The following is a 17,279-nucleotide window of genomic DNA, read 5'->3' as shown; positions in this document are numbered from 1 at the left end:
GACTTAATTCAGCAGGGTTAAACATTGAAGCTTTAAGCAAGTGAAAGGTAGAGGTGCACTTCAGGAAGATCAATCCAGCAATAACTTGTAAAATGAACAGAATCAAGAGAGTACAAGGAGAGAAGAGTTCAAACACAGCAGTAATAGAATTCACTTAAGAGGAATAAGAAGGCAAACAGGTATCGTGACTGCAACGGAGGAGGTGGATGTGAGAGTTGAGGTGACAGAATATATGGTATTTGCATTGATGGTATACAGTCGGCAGGGCATGGAGTCAGGTGTGCATAAGGAGAATGTCAAAGAGGACCGCCTCGTTTTGCATCGGCGTCAGTAGGCACAGGCTTTGAAGGGAAATGAAGAGTCTGCTTTCAGACACCTGCCGGACATCATCTGGACTGCCAGGTGAAAACGGAGGCCTGGAGCTTTGTTTGGAGGTCAAGCCTTGACATACACTTCAGGGTGATAGGTAAAGCCATGCAAGTAAGTGAGATTGCCCAGACTGAAGATGGCGGGGTGGTGGAAGGATTGCAGAGGTTCTAGAAAACAGGGCAGCACCAGCCACATGTGGGTACTTACAGTAAGTAATGAGTCTAAGTTAACATTATGAGGCCTGTTGGTTTGCTCGGTTCTTCTATCATTTATTCTGCTATTTACTGAGCACCTGCTGTGTAGCAAGCACAGCTCTAGGTCTTGGAGATACAGCAGTGAACAAAACAAAGTCCCTGCTATCATGGGTGAGACAGCCAAAAACAAATCCTCAGATCTGGCAGGTAGTGATACATGCTGGGAAGACAAGTCAGGATAACGGGATAGAGAGTGATTAGGGAGGGTGCTGTTTGGTGGAGGGTTGTCAGGAAAGGCTTCTCTTGAAGCAGTGATTTTCTTTTCTGGTAGAGGCATTGGCAACTGCAGAGGCTCCGTAGGTGGGAGTGAGCTTGGCATGTTTAAGGGATGGAAGGAGGGCGCATGGCTTTAGCAGAAGGAGCAAGACAGAAAGCTGAGAGAGGCAAAGGGGGGTACGTTAGTTTCCTGTGCTGCTGTAGCAGATTACCACAAACTTGGCTCCTTGAAACAGCAGGAGTGTGCTGTCTCACAGCTCCGGAAGCCAGAAGTCCATAATCAGTATCCCTGGGCCAAAATCACGGTGTGGGCAGGGCTGAAGGGGAGAGTCTCTCCCTGCCTCTGTCCGCTTCTGGGGGCCGCGTGCGGTCTGGCTTGTGGCTGCACCACTCCAGTCCTGAGGACCAGCATCTCCACATCCTGCCCCTCCACCGCTGCATCACCTTCTCCTCTGTAAGGTCGCCCGCTGCTTCCCTCTTGGAAGGACACATGTGATTGCGTTTAGGGCCCCCATTTAGTACATAGGATAATCTCCCTGTCTCAGAACCCTTAACTGCATCATATCTGCAAGGCTTTTTTTTTTTCTTTTTTTTCTTTTTTTTGCCTCCTTTGGTAGGATTCACGGGCTCCAGGGGTTAGAATGTGGATACCTTTCAGGGAGCCATTTTTCGGCCTACCACAGGGGCCAGCTGAAAGAACGAGAGTGGCGACTTTGGGTTGTATTCTGAATGAGATGGAGACCCATTGGAGGGTCTCAGTCGACTCAAGCTACCTTGCATTCTTAAAAAGCTCAGTCTGCTGTAGGGACTTGGTGGAGAAAGCAGGATGAGAGTGCTGTTTTTCTTAAAGTTCATTTTTAGTCCAGCATTCATGAATATCTCCTTGTTGAGAAACTTTCATGTCGCGCAGGAAAAGCTGAACTCTCCCTGCCAGTCAGTCCTCCACCTCCTCTTGCGCAGGTAACAGCTATTATCACATGACGTGTTCCTTTTCATATCTTTTCCTGTGTATTTACACCCATAAATAGTTATCTATAAAAATAAGTAAAGTTGCATGGGTTGACTAAAGTGTATCATCTCTCACACATTCAGCTCCTTGGTGATTTTCATTTACTGACATGTCTTGCAAGTCATTTTCCCTCCCCCCCAGTGCTCCGTAGTGTGCATGCACTGTTATTTGTACAGTTCCCCACTGATGGACACCGAGATTTGCCTGTTCTGAAGGCTGCTGCAGTGAAGAGCCTTGTAAAGCATGCCTGCCTACATGAAGGAATGTTTCACTGGGTTAGATGTAAACATATCAAGGGTGTGTGATACTTTCATCCTACAGTGGATCCCTGCCAAACAAATTGCCTTCCAATTTATACCAGAAGTGTCTGGGAGTATTTGTTTCAACTTAATGAAATTATTGAACTTCTTTTATGGACTTCACTAATTTTTCTAATGGGTTTTGTTAATATTCTTACTGATTGATAGACGTTCTTAATATATTCTGGATACTTTTCTTTGTTAGACTCATTACATTTTTCTCTCAGGATTCTTTAATTTCATTCAGTGTATCTTGAAATTGAAAAGTTATAAATTTTAATATGAGAAAATTATTTTTTCCATTTTTGTTTTTACAGTTGGGTTTTGTTTTCTACACCGAAGTCATAAACGTAAACTTCTACTGTTACTTTTATAATATTCCCTCTCTGTGTGTAGTGTTTATATATATGTATTAGAATGAATGTAGTAGGGATCTGCTATTTGGTAGCTACTCGTCCCAATACCATTTGTGGAACAATACATCCTCTTAGAACTACTTTAAAGGCTAACTTTATTAAATACCGTGTATCACTTAGAAATCTGTCTTTCAGGACTCTGTTTTGTTTCATTCATCTCTTTGTCTATTCTTTATCAGTATCACAATATTTTAATTATTAGAGTTTTGTAATGTGTTTTGATGTGCTGTAGACAAATTTATCTCATTCTTAGTCAAAGTTGTGTTGACTATTTTGTGCCTTTCCTCTTTCACATGAATTTTGCAGTTAGCTTGTCAAAGTTTATGAAAAATTATTTTGTAATTTCAGTTGAGATAGCCTTAAAGTACAGGTTAATTTGCGGAGAGTTAACAACTTCGAGTTTTCCCGTTCACGAACATAATATATTTTGGCCTTTTAATATTCTCTGTAGTTTTTTTTTCTTCTATAGTTTTTTATTTTGAAACGTATCAAACATAAATACAAGAATAGCGTATAACAGATCAAACACCTGTGCCCAGCATCAGACTTTATTAGATCTTAACATTATGCCATATATCTCCTTCATATATGTTTTATTACTTTTAATAGTAAAATATTAAAGATAGGAATGAGAATCCCCATATATGTCCCCGAGATTGTTTTCCCCTCTCCTTCTTCCCAGAGATACCACTGTCTTGAAATATAGTCAAGAGAGAGATCTTTTTATTTGATAAAGTGGATATAATAATATATATCATGCTTACTTGCTAGGGTTCTAGATAGATAGATAGATAGATAGATAGATAGATAGTACACATGGTTGTGCTTTTATGTGTTTTGTGAATTATATTGAATGATGGTGAATTATATTGTACAGTTGAAGCACTAATAGAAAAGCTAATAGGATGATTTTTAAGGTGTCCAGAATTCTGTGATTTCTGCCTGTAATACTGTGATTGTTTCATATTTACTTGTGAATATATCTGATAACAAATATAATGCAGTCATTTTAAAATGTTTTTCAAAATCAGACTTACTTTGTTACCTTCCAGGTGCTTCAGGATCAATTCCAAACTGTCAGTAGTTCCCTGAGGGGTGGTTGTATTCAGCATGGTGTCAGTCAAAGGATGCAGTAAAGTCCCACTGCTTTGAATGTGCAGTGGATTACATCATTGTATTTCAGCCTGCTTCACAATACACTGACAATTCTGTCTGCATCCTATTTGTGAAGACCTTTTAGGTCATCTTCTGTTTTCATATATTTCAGCTTCATATTTGAGGATAAAATACACGTGGATGTTTTTAGTTTTTTCTGCTTTAAATCTTACTTGGTTCTGTTCTAACTTCTCAGGTACTAATGTAAGCGAAGAGGACTTTCTTTTGCTGGAGCTTTTACACTGGTTTAAGGAAGAATTTTTCCACTGGGTGGATGACGTTTTGTGCAGCAAATGTGGCGGCCAGACTAAGTCTAGAGGCGAATCATTGTTCCCCAGCGATGATGAGCGGAAGTGGGGTGCAAACAGGGTGGAAGATCATTACTGTGATGCCTGCCACTTCAGCAATCGATTTCCGAGGTGAGCACCCCCTGGACAGTAAAGTCAGAAGAATCTCTTATTGGGATGGTTAGGAGAGAATTTTATTAAATCAACTTTTAATCTTCATTTTAGTTATTAGAAGTATATTCCTCTAGGACAGGGGTCAGCAAGCTATGGCTGACAGGCTCAATCCAGCCCACATCCTATTTTTGTAAATAAAGTTTTATTGGGACACACCCATGCTGCTTCAATAGCTTATGGTCTGTAACTGTTTTCACATTGCAATGTCAAGAGTTGAATACTGGCAACAGAGACCATATGGTCTGCACAGTCTAAAACATCTACTGTCTACTGTCTTTATATAGGAAAAGTTTGTTGACTCTTGAATATAAATTGAGTGTAGTCCTAGCAACTTAATGCTGTAAATCTTGTATTTTTATTCTTTTAATACATAAATTTTAACTTTCTGATAACTTTAATAATAATACTGATAACACATAAAATAATGCTAAAACATTAGAATAATACTGATCATTGTGATAGTAAATACAATGCTGTACTCAAAATCATCAGGTGGAAATGTGGAAGGTGAAAGTATAGTATAGGACCATCTTTTTTTTTTTCTTTGGCTGTTCTGTGTGGCACACGGGTTCTTAGTTCCCCGACCAGGGATCGAACCCACGCCCCCTGCAGTGGAAGCGCCGAGTCCTAACCACTGGACCGCCAGGGAAGTCCCCTCATCATATCTTATCTTGAATGACAGAAGTTTAATTAGGGGCCTCTGCTACCAACCTAACCTACCCTCATATCTCTAAATTTAAACTAAGGGAACTGGAACTTTTCTGTTCACTTTTTCCATCCTTTATAAGTCTCTTATCAGATGTTCTTAATTGACAATACTTGTAAAGTTTGGTTGTATCATCAGGCAAGAAAAGATATCAAGTTTTTGAAATACCTGATTTTGGGGGCTTAGGGACTCAGTTCTGTCCTAATGAGGAATCAGTCCTGTGATATTCAGAGTCTAAGATAAACAGAATCCACTGTCCAATAATTATCTAAAATAAGCGCAGGTTATTTTTTCATTCAGCATATGTGTGCACAGGTACTTTGCAAAGATTTGAAGATAAAAGATGTCTGTGATTAAATCCTGTCCTCATAAAGTCTAAGCCGTTGGGTGTAGACTGATAGTGCGTGCTTAGGGAGCCAGAGGCTAACAAAGGTGTCTGTACCGAGCGGTGTCCTTTTCCCTCCTAACCGTGTGCTTGTCTTACTGTTAGCTGTTCTCTGGGTAGGGCTGGGAGGATGAACACTGTTAATGAGAGACCAAGCAGCCTTTCAAGTTGGCACAAGTGGTGTTTAGAAGATGGAGGCGTAGGATGCTCTAATCCTGCTGCTGTTACTTCTTCATGTTAACACGCAACTTTTTCCAGTAACTACATTACCTAAACCACAAATTCATTTCACTTAGCTCAAGCAAGAGCATCTGCTTGATTGAAGACAGACAGCTTGTCATTGCAGATACGGTTCATTCACAGCTGACATCGCTGCTCAGCTGGGCACTTTTCCTGAGTAGCTTTATTAGCTCAAAATCCTTCTCAACACAATATGCAAATTTTGATGTTCTTCAGCTTTATGATAATTTTATAACTGGAGTAACTTTTTAAAAGAATGTTGCCAACACATTTCAAAAAACAACTTGCAAATTAGCAAGCACCTTTAAGTAGTTCAGCAGAATAAAATTTCAATCCAAATGATTGTTAGAAAGAAGAATAGTATTTTAAGTAAAATTGAGTTCAACTAAGCTTTAAAATCTTTCTTGAGTAGTTTGTTAAAGTTGTTTACCTTTGAAGTACAATGAGCTAATTATACCACTGGTTAGAGTAACACTAATGCTTAATGCAGATTTCCTAGAGAATCTGCCTGTCCAGATCCTGCGTGTCCTTCAAGGCCCAGTTCAGGATCAAGCCCTCCTCCCCGACCCCTCCCCCATGACACTAATTCTGACCTGTTCCAGGGTTGGTATCACATTCTGCCGTTGTATTTAAATGATTTGTGTTCTCTCCTTCCCTCTCTCAGGACTGTAAGCTCCTTGAAGGCTGTACCACTGTTTAATCATTTTCCACCCAGGATTCTAGCACAATGCCTCACATGTTCTAGGCTCTTTAATTATTATTTAAGAATATGAAGTTAAGAAATATTACTGTTTAGCACAGAGGTAATGTAAATTCTTTAGAATGCTTGATTTCTATAATGAATCGAAGCTTTTTGTTGTTGTTATATTAAACCAGGTATAATAATCCCGAGAAACTTCTGGAAACGAGATGTGGACGGTGCGGGGAGTGGGCCAATTGTTTCACACTGTGCTGCAGAGCCCTGGGCTTCGAAGCCCGCTACGTCTGGGATTACACAGGTGCGGACGCCGTGTGGGCAGAGGCCAGGGGGGTCTTGCTGACTTCAGGATAGGGTGTACAGTCCCGCCTTGTCAGTCTGTGTTTCCATTTGCCTTCTGTAAATAGCAGTAATCCCAGCCTCGTGGGGTTTTTTTTTTTTTTTTTAACGGGGATCACAGGATTTTTTTTTAGTACCCCTAGCATTTTGCCTGGTACTTTACACTATAAACATTTTTTATTAACAATTTATCATGACATTTTTAGTAGTGCTGTTTCTCTATGGATAAGAACATGTGTAATAATGTTCTGCAGAAATCTTCATTTTTGTAGAGATGAGTGTAAAAGATTTAGTAATCTTAATATACAATAAAATACAATAAAAGCCATGTGAGATTTATATTGTCCTTATTTCGTTATAACTTGTGTCACATGTTAAAAAGTTTTTCTTCTTAGATTTTTTTCACTTGTGTTGCTGTTATTTTCTTGGGATAAAATGAAACCTTCACTTAATAGTTATTGTTCTCTTACAGTCAAATAGAGACCATCAGTAACCAGACATCCTCTGTTAGACCTCTGCTGGAATTAACTCCTTCACATTAGCAAACTGTGTGCATTAGTCCTATGGTTTACGTGCTGTTGTTCAACGTGTTTGCCCTTTTCAGAGTTATAGCTCACATTATTTTTAATTAAGCCTAAAACTGACTGTATTAAAGGAGATTTTCCAAAACAATTGCAAGGATTTCAGAGAGAGAGAGAGAGAGGGACTTCCTTGGCGGTCCAGTGGTTAAGACTCCATGCTTCCACTGCAGGGGGCACGGGTTCGGTCCCTGGTTGGGGAACTAGGATCTCACGTGCCTCACAGCGCGGCCAGAAAATAAAAATAAAAAGTAAAAAAAAAAAAGTCATCAAGAATTGCCCCTATTAAAAAAAAAAGAGAGAGAAAGAGAAATTAAAGCAGGTGTTCTAGAGTCTTGTGTGCCACAAAATGCTCACTTGTTAATTAAAATTTAGAATCTTGCGTATTGTCACGTGGTTCTCATCTTAGGCATTCGTATATAGTTATTGGAAGTCTTGGTTTTATAAACTTAGCTTTTGTTTTCTCGTTCTGTCGCGTCCTCGTCTGTCACTTGCGTAGACCACGTCTGGACAGAAGTGTACTCCCCTTCTCAGCAGCGGTGGCTGCACTGTGACGCGTGTGAAGACGTCTGTGACAAGCCCCTCCTCTATGAGATCGGCTGGGGCAAGAAGCTGTCCTACATCATCGCCTTTTCTAAAGATGAGGTAGGACGGAAGAGAAAAAATGCGTTCTAAGAATGAAATTTATTTTTTCTTTGTTGACAGCCTTTGAAGGTATAATTGACATAAAATAAGCAGCACATGTTTAAAGTGTACAATTGAATAAGTGTTGTCATTTGTATATGCCCGAGAGATGACCTTTGCAGTCAAGGTGGTGAACACATCGATTATCCCGGGAGTTTCCTTGTGTTCGTTCTCGCTCCTTCTTGCCCCTCTCCAGGCAACCACAGATCTACTCTCTGAGACTATACACTAACGTGCATTTCTAGAATTGTATGTAAACGGAATCATATATACTCTTTTTGATGGGGGGGTTTATTTTACTCATCGTAATTATTTTGAGGTTCCTCCATGTGTTTGCAAGTATCAATAATTTATTCTTTTTATTGCTGAGCAGTATTCCATCGTATGAATGTACCATGGTTCGTTTATCCATTTGCCTGTTGATGGACATTTGGGTACTTCGCAGTTTTTTACTATTTCAAATACAGCTGCACAAGTCTTTATATGGGCATATGCTTTCTTTTCTCTTTGGTAAATGCCTGCTAGTGGAATGACTGAATCGTATGGTAGGTGATTGTTTAACTTTTTAAAAAACTGGCTCAACTGTTTTCCAAAGCAATGATGCTGTTTTGCATTCTCATCAGCAATATGTGCGTATTCCCAGTTTCTCCATATTCTTGCTAACAGTATGGTCTGACTTTTTCATTTTAGCCCTTTTTAGTAGACGTGCGGTGGTGTCGCATTGTGGTTTCATTTGCATTTCCCTGAGGACCAACACTGAGCATCTTTTTTATGGGCTTGTTTGCCATCCATTTCTCTTCTTTGCCCTTTCTTTTTTTAATTGGGTTGTTCATTTTCTTATTCTTGAGTTTTGAGAGTTCTTCATATATTCTGAATACAAGTCCTTTTTCAGGTATGTGCTTTGCAAGGATTTTCTCCCTATCTGGCTTGTCCTTTTATTCTCTCAGTGACTTTTGAAGAGAAGAAATTGATGAAGTCCAGTTTATCAATTTGTTCTTTTGTGGATCTTGCTTTTTGATGTTATGTCTAAGAGATGTTTGCCTAGCCCGAGCCACAAGGATTTTTCTCCTACATTTTCTTTTAGAAGTTTTATACTTTTAGTTTTACACTTGTGTCTGTGATCCATTTTGGGCTAATTTTTGTAGATAGTCCAAGGTGTGAATTGAAATTCATTATTTTGCAGGTGGTTAATGAATTGTTCTAGCACCGTTTGTTGAAAAAGTTATCCTTTTCCAATGAATTGGCCTTGTACCTTTGTCAAAAATCAGTTCTATAATATATTTATATATAATTTATATATTCAGTGCAATAAAAATGGAGTGTTTATTTGTTGAATTTTGTGAAATTGGCTTTGTAGATAAGTTATAAACAGCTAAATGTTCTGAAAATTTTATCTCCTAATCACAGTCTTTCTTGGAAGTGTACCGGTTAGAAAATGAATAAAAAGCATATTCTCTTCGATTTTTTTCCCACAGGTTTTAAAATGTTAAACAAAGGACAGCATTTTAAAAATTCTGTTTAAGAATTACATGCATTCTAGGTATCTAGCAAATTAATGTTGATGGTTGTAATCTTGTTAAATATTCGTGTCCTGTAATTCGAGGTGGTGGATGTCACTTGGCGATATTCTTGTAAACATGAGGAGGTCATCTCCAGAAGGACTGAAATTAAAGAAGAGTTACTTCGAGAAACTATTAATACACTTAATAAGCAGGTATGTGATGGGCACTTGTCATTTTTCAGAGGACATTTGAAATATTACATAATCAAGAATAGCCAATTTTTAACCCAGTGAAGTTCTTCAAGTAGTAGCATTATTTTACAATTAAAAATATTTAAATATTTAAATTAAAATTTTTGAGGACTTGTTTTAAGTATCGTGAGGTGGGGTTTTTTTGCCTTAAATTGTCACATCTCAAAGTTCAGTGAAATAGAATTTCCATATATATACTAGCTGACATAAAAAATATGTTGCCTTATTTTTCAAAGTAATTGTGTCTTGAATATAATTGCCCACACGCTTGTCCACATAGGGAAATTTCTGGAACAAGGCACGGGAAGTTGTTAACAATGAGTATTTCTGGGAAGAGGACTGGGGGGTCCAAGAGGGAAGTTTCAGCTTTGATTTTATACCCCTTTGGTAGTACTGAAAGTTTTTTTACTATATATATATGCATATTATTTTTCATGATTTAAGAAACAACTAATTTTGCTGCTGGCAGGCAATTAGAATAGGGCAGATCACCTTACAGTGGTTGAGATTCAGTGTTTCAGCATGTTCACCTGTTTAGAGCTCAGCTCCTTGGGCCACTTGATGATTGGCAAATGCCTGGAAGGGAGAAGAGGTGCAGTTCAGTTCACCTCAGTTTGTTTCTTCCCTTGGGGTCTTAGCTTCTTCAGGTCGGGCTACCTTGGTAGCTTTGTGTTGCATTCAGACAGCGGTGTGTGTGTGTGTGTGTGTGTGTGTGTGTGTGTGTGTGTGTTCAGGTCGGGCTACCTTGGTAGCTTTGTGTTGGATTCAGACAGGTTGTGTGTGTGTGTGTGTGTGTGTGTGTGTGTGTTCAGGTCGGGCTACCTTGGTAGCTTTGTGTTGGATTCAGACAGGAGTGTGTGTGTGTGTGTGTGTGTGTGTGTGTGTGTGTGTTGTTCCCTGCTGTCCTCGCCTTTCTCGGCAGGACAGTTGTTCTGACTCAGGCTAGTCTGTCACAGCCAGAAACAGAAGCTGCTGCCTCTGTTTGAAACTTAAGCCAGTAAAGGGCATGGCAAGTTGGATTATGGGTGTTCAGTGATTTCTTAACATAAAATTTGTAAAAGTATTTTGTTTCCACAGTGTCCTTTCTATTTTCCAAAATTACATGTATGAAAACAAAGTTGGTTACTTCTTTCCAAGACCCTGTTAAAATACAAATGTCTTAATTATATTCATACTTAGAGATGGACCCCTGCATTCCCCTAATCGTTAATGACGTTTTTTTAAACGTGCATTACAGAGGCAGATATCTTTGTCAGAAAACAGAAGAAAAGAACTTCTCCAGAGGATCATTGTGGAGCTTGTTGAATTTATATCTCCCAAAAGCCCTAAGCCTGGAGAACTTGGAGGAAGGATATCTGGGTCCTTGGCGTGGAGAGTAGCCCGAGGTGAAACGGGTCCAGAGGTATTTACTTCATAACAGCCTGATAACCTTCTCACTTTACCACTTCCTGTCCTGTGCCCTTTACGTACAGAAAAACACGTTGGCCATGACCTTTCAATGAACTTTGCAGGGTAATTATTAAAAAATGTAAACATTTGAAGAGAACCAATAATTGACTGACATAGTAAAATTACATACAAGAGTTAGCAAAGCAATTAAAATGGGGTTTTTCTGTTGTTACCTTACGTAAATTTCTAGGGCAGTTATAACTAAAGTACATAAAAACGCATTAATTGTAAGTGTGAAGCTTAACAGAGTTTCACAAATTGTGGTTCCCCATGTAACCACTAACCAGAATAAGAAGTTAGACAAGCAGATGTCTGAACGACCTCAGTTCCCTTCCAGCCACTGCCTTTCACCCCCAAGAGTGACCTTTCTCCTGGTTTCTAATATCATGGACTAGTTTTGCCTGTTATTGTGCTTCATGTAAATGGAATCATACAGGATGTACTCTTTTGCGGACGATTTCTGTCTCTTAACATTATTTAGTGAGATTCATACTTGTTGCTGCGTGTTTATAGTACATTTATTTTCTCATTGTGGTATAATATTCCACCATGTGAATGTAGTATAATTTATCCACATCACTATTGGGTATTTGGGTTGTTTCTCGATTTTGGTTTAAAATTGTGCTGCTGTGCTATTTACAATAGCCAAGACATGGAAACAACCTAAATGTCCATCAGCAGATGAATGGATAAAGAAGATGTGGTATATACATACAATGGAATATTACTCAGCCATAAGAAAGAATGAAGTAATGCCATTTGCAGCAACATGGATGGACCTAGAGATTATCATACTAAGTGAAGTAAGTCAGACCAAGACAAATATTATATGATATCACTTGTATGTGGAATCTAAAACATAATACAAATGAATCTATTTACAAAACAGAAGCAGACTCCACAGACATAGAAAACAGACTTATGGTTGCCCAAAGGGGAGAGGGGTGGGGTGTAAATTAGGAGTATGGGATTAAGAGATGCACACTATCATGTATAACAGAGATGAACAACAAGCGTTCACTGTAGAGCACAGAAAACTATATCCAGTATCTTGTAATAACCTATAATGGGAAATAACCTGAAAAAATATATATAGAAATAACTGAACCACTTTGCTGTACAGTTGAAATTAACGCAATATTGTATATCAACTGTACTTCAGGTTTTTAAAACTTACGCTGCTGTGAACATACACAGACATGTTTTCAGTGAATGTGTATGCGTTTCAGATGGGTGCCTGCCCGGGAGCAGAATAGCTGGATCGCAGCGGTAGCGTGAGGATGTTCGGCTTTAGCGGATACCACCGAGCGGTTTCCCAGAGCGGTTGTGCCGGTTTACACCACCCCCCCACCGCCCAGCAGTAAATGAGACTTTTCTATGGCTCTGCCTATAGTTGCCTGTCTTTTTCATGTTAGCATTTCTGGTGGTATATAGTAGTGATAGTATTATATTGTGATTTTATTATTTTTTTAATAAGAAATTACATTTTTTTCCTGGAAAACATAGTTTTTTTAAAAAATTTATTTATTTTTTTATTGAAGTATAATTGATTTACAGTGTTGTGTTTCAGGTGTACAGCAAAGTGATTCAGTTATATGTACATATATATCTTTTTTTTTTCCGATTTTAAATTTGCACTTTGGTGCTGAATGAAGTTGAATGTCTGTTCTTTAAACGTCCGTTTATTTATTTATTTATTTTTATTTCTGGCTGCGTCAGGTCTTCGGTTGCGGCATGCAGGATCTTTCTGTTGCGGCACATGGCCTCTTCGTTGCAGCGCGTGGGCTTCTCTAGTTGTGGCGTGTGGGTTTTCTCTCTCTAGTTGCGGCGCGTGGGCTCCAGAGCACGTGGGCTCTGTAGTTTGCGGCACGCAAGCTCTCGTTGAAGTGCGCGAGCTCAGTAGTTGCGGCGCACGGGCTTAGTTGCCCCACGGCATGTGGGATCTTAGTTCCCCGACCAGGGACCAAACCCACATCCCCTGCATTGGAAGGTGGATTCTTAACCACTGGACCACCAGGGAAGTCCCATTCTTTAAACTTTTGGATATCCTCTTTTGTGAAGTCCCGTTCAGTGCTATGAAAACTTTATAAAGTGGGAAAAATAATAGAATCTGGGTAATTCAGCAGATGAAGGTGTTTATTTCTTATTACATACTTGCCTGCATCTGGTCTTGGCTAGAAATTGTTGTTGCTCTGAGTACTATTATATAGTCGAACTTATTTGAAGATATTATCACTTGATTAATCTCCCAAAATTAAATAATGAACAATGGAAATGTAATTTCTAGAGTTAGGGGCTAGCATTAAAGCAGTGTGCTCTGTAATGGACATTAAGTACAATAGACTGTCCTTTGCTCTTAGGGAGCTTAAAGTTGACTCACTAGAAAGTATTTAATGTAAACGTCTAAGAAGGTAAGCAATGAAAAATGCTTGAAAGGAAAATAATCCATCACAGTAGCAGTATCAAACAGTTCCACACAGAGTTTTAGATCTACTTTTTCTAAATTTGGCATTGTTACACCTCATTTCTCTAATAAAGGAATATGTCCTGAAGGGGAGAATTATCTCTAGTAAACTTTGTTTACTTTTAAATTTATCCCATCATCTTTAGCTGGCAGTTAGAAGTGTTGGTTCAGCCATAGAATTACAAGATCTAATTTCAACAGATAATTCAGATCACTGCTGATGCAGTGCAAGTTACAAGTCTAAATCTAAATGAAGCCAATTGAAAAGAGCTAATGTAATTCACAGCCGTGTTCAGTTTAAAATGGGGGTATTTAGGTCTTCACTTCTTTTTCTTTTTGTGGATGAGTGAGCTTCCTCTTGCATGGCATATACATTGATGAAACTTTAAAAATATGAATTGGGTCCTATGCCCGGATTGTTTTCCCTGATGAACATTTTTTAAATTTCTCAATTATTGGAGACCATGTTAGGGCCGTGGATTTAAAAAATCATTTTCCTTTTACAAATAGATGTTTGTTTTAAAAGTCAGTCCTAAAAAATTAGGGAACTATATCTTGAAATCGGTTGGAAAAAGAAGGAAACATTGGTGATACTTTCGTAAAGAAGTTTTGTCTTAATCTTATATTTTAAAGAAATTATGAAATATTAACGATATATTCAGTAACATTTTTCTTTTCCCTTTGATAATTAGTTATCCTTGGTAAAATAGTAGACAATGCTACTTTAATATTTTAATTCCATCTGGTTTATGTCAGCACTCTGAAATATCTTTGATAGAGAAGAATTGAGAAGTATTGTTACATGCTTGTTTTAAAGTGTAGTATACTAATTCATAGTTAGAAAATCACCTTCTAAAAATAATAAACTGCCTTTTTTTTTTTTTTTAACCTTATCCAGGTTCTGCTAGGGAATTATCTTCTTGTTTATACATTTATAAATATTTTTCTCTTTCCATCTCTAAGATGTTTTATATTCTACTTATTGACCCTTGTACATTTGAAGTTTTTACATTGTGTACTACCTAGTTCCCAATGTTTAGCAGGAAAGCATCACCTGCTATCTTGATTGATTAGTAAATTGATTAGTTAGAAGCAAGATGTTGATACAGACTAGAGCAGTGGTTCTCAACCGTGGATGACTGCCTTCCAGGAGACACTTGTAATGCCCGGGGACATTTTGGGGGTTCCAGCCGCGAGGGGCAGTACCACTGGCATCTGGTGGGTGAGGCCAGGGATGCAGCCCTGCCCCGCACGCCACCCGCTGCTGTGCTCACGTCTGAGGGGGGGGGACGTTGTGTCGGTGCCACAGACAGGCGCGGGACAAATACGTCATCTTCCTCAAACCTGAGATTCAACCAGTGATTTCAGGCGACTGTTTTACATTAAAATAAACATTTATTTTGAAATAGATTGCAAAATTTGCCTGGAATTTTAAGGTGAAACAAGAGTTTTTGTAGCACTTTCACTTGTGCGGAAGATTGTTTCCAGCTATACCTCCCAGGCACTGTCCTCGCTTCGGGCATCAGGAAAGGACCCTGGTGAAACGGCTTTAGGCTGAGGCCTGAAGGGTGAGAAAGAATCACGTAGCTGGAGAGTAGAAGGAACAGCATTCCAGACGGAGGGAACAGCATGTGTCACGGCCCCGTGGCAGGAAGCAGCTGGGCCTTTGTGAGGAACTAAAGAAGAAGTAACACGGCGGGGGTGAAGAGACCGCAGAGAAGGGTGCCATGGGATCTGGTTGGAGAAGGAGCAGAGGACAAGCCACGTGGGCCCTGGTAGCCTTGGTAGAGGTGTGGCGTTCCTGTGCAGTGAGAGGTCAGTGGAGCCAGTTAAACAGGAAGGTGAGGGACTTCCCTGGGGGTCCAGTGGTTGAGACTCTGCGCTTCCACTGCAGGGGCCATGGGTTCGATCCCTGGTCGGGGAACTAAGGTCCCCCATGCCACGTGGTGCAGCCAAAAAAAAAAAAGTGATGTGTCCCAATTTACATTTTTAACAATCACGTTGATGACTGTGTGAAGAGGTTAAGAGTTGAAAGCTGGGAAATCAGCTGTAGGAGAGGATTGCAGCATCCAGTTAAGACATGGCGGTGGTGGAAATGAAGTCATGTTGACACAAAATCCCAAAAGTGTAAGTCAGCTACAGTTTATATTTCTTGTTTTCTGTCTAGTAATGTTTGGTACTACGTCAGCATCATAACTGTTCATATTTAATCTGTAAAATATTTTCCAGATTTTCCAATGGCACCAGTTTTTCATTTTCAAGTTGAAGGAATCTCTTAACCACTATCCATAGCAGTACCTCTCTATGGATCTGTTTTCTATTGTGTTGAAAAACTAATTCTGCTTTCTTTTTAAGAGTAAAGAAACCCTGTTCATCCCCTCTGAAAACGAGAAGATTTCTAAACAGCTCCACCTTTGCTATAATATAGTAAAAAATCATTATGTCCGCATTTCAAGTAATAACCAAACCATTTCTGGATGGGAGAATGGTGTGTGGAGAATGGAATCCATATTCAGAAAAGTTGAAACAGACTGGAACATGGTAACGTAATGCATGAAGCTGTTTAAAACTTCAGTCATTGTTTAAACAAATATAGATGGGCTTAATTTTTCAGCTGTGTATAATGTGAAAACGGATATCAAAATTACTTTTAGTAATCCTTAAACTTGTAAAAGAAGATCCTGCTCTCCGTGTTTAATGAAATGTCCATTCGAAATCTGTGTGTTTATATCAAGAAAAGTATCCATTTTCATCCAAGAGGCCCAATTTAATTCTTTCATGGGGAAAAATAATCAAGTGTATGACCAACTCATGTGACTCGTTTTTGCATGAATATGTAGAGTATATTGTTATCCACTTCCTTCATAGATGTGGATTGATTGCCAGCCACGGGCAAGCTGTTAGGGACTGTAATCCGTGTAGTCCAAAGTCCCAAGAGCTAACCGTCTAACACGCTTCTGTTTCATAAGAATGTGGATGATTGAGCAGCGATATTGGTTCCTAAAAAGGAGAAATGGATGGTGGGACTGTAGTAGTTCATTGTACCAATTTGTACATTGTTGTTACTTGTTGTCTGGAATAAGAGGCTTTGCTTTTAGACTGCCCTCCCCCTTAGACACACACCAAAAATAAGCTCAGAGCAACTCACATGACCTCAGTAGGTCTGACCGTATTATGGATAGGTTTCACTGGAGTGAATGAGCTTATAGGCAGCTTTAACTTGCCACCTGAAGAGTGAGAAGCTGTTCACTTGTAAGACCTAGTGAATAGATTAAGCAGGTGAGTCACAGATGAACAGCTGCTCGTGTTTATGAGTATCTACTACATGCTTATCCCTGTACCAGCCATTAATCAGAGTACAGAGGACATACAAAGATAAGGTCCCTGCTTTCTTCCACCCCCACCCCCACCTCCCCATAGGTTTTTGTTCTAAACTTACCTTGGTGCTTATTTTGACCATCTTTTTGTACTAAGCCAAGAATGATTTGTAGGCTCATTGAGATTGTAGATGCAGGAATTCTCTTCTTTAGTTAAGGAAGGGCATAAAATATAATACAAGATAAAATTTAGAACTTGAAGATATGTGTATCTGTAATTGACTCTTCTCGCTGATGAGAGAGGAGGAGCTTCTTCTGGAAAACCATCCTTACCTGAAGAATTGCTCTGAACAGCAAGCAGGAGAGGACGGACGTGGCGTTTACCCGAGGCCTAGCGTGTGCTGAACTGGAGACAAGTCCTGCCCCCCGCCCTGACCGCCCGCCTGGTGGAGAAGACAGCACTGTGCCGAGGAGCGGGGCTGGTGTGT

General features: G+C 39.4%; 1 protein-coding gene across 4 annotated transcripts in view; it reads left to right on the top strand.

Moving 5' to 3' along the window:
- NGLY1 (N-glycanase 1) overlaps positions 1-17,279 on the top strand; it is a 55,359-nt gene that overhangs the window by 30,879 nt on the left and 7,201 nt on the right. For 3 of the 4 annotated variants that reach the window (XM_059920453.1, XM_059920452.1, XM_059920454.1), the window contains 6 exons: positions 3,915-4,137; positions 6,387-6,508; positions 7,624-7,769; positions 9,412-9,522; positions 10,799-10,963; positions 15,830-16,015. In XM_059920453.1, the coding sequence (XP_059776436.1) occupies positions 3,915-4,137; positions 6,387-6,508; positions 7,624-7,769; positions 9,412-9,522; positions 10,799-10,963; positions 15,830-16,015 (953 nt within the window). The remainder of the gene's footprint in view (positions 1-3,914; positions 4,138-6,386; positions 6,509-7,623; positions 7,770-9,411; positions 9,523-10,798; positions 10,964-15,829; positions 16,016-17,279) is intronic. The other variant, XM_059920451.1, reaches the window with a different exon arrangement.

This window comes from Balaenoptera ricei, chromosome 4, assembly GCF_028023285.1.
Source record: "Balaenoptera ricei isolate mBalRic1 chromosome 4, mBalRic1.hap2, whole genome shotgun sequence".
Classification (NCBI taxonomy): domain Eukaryota; kingdom Metazoa; phylum Chordata; class Mammalia; order Artiodactyla; family Balaenopteridae; genus Balaenoptera; species Balaenoptera ricei.
This window is presented reverse-complemented; position numbering and strand designations above follow the sequence as displayed.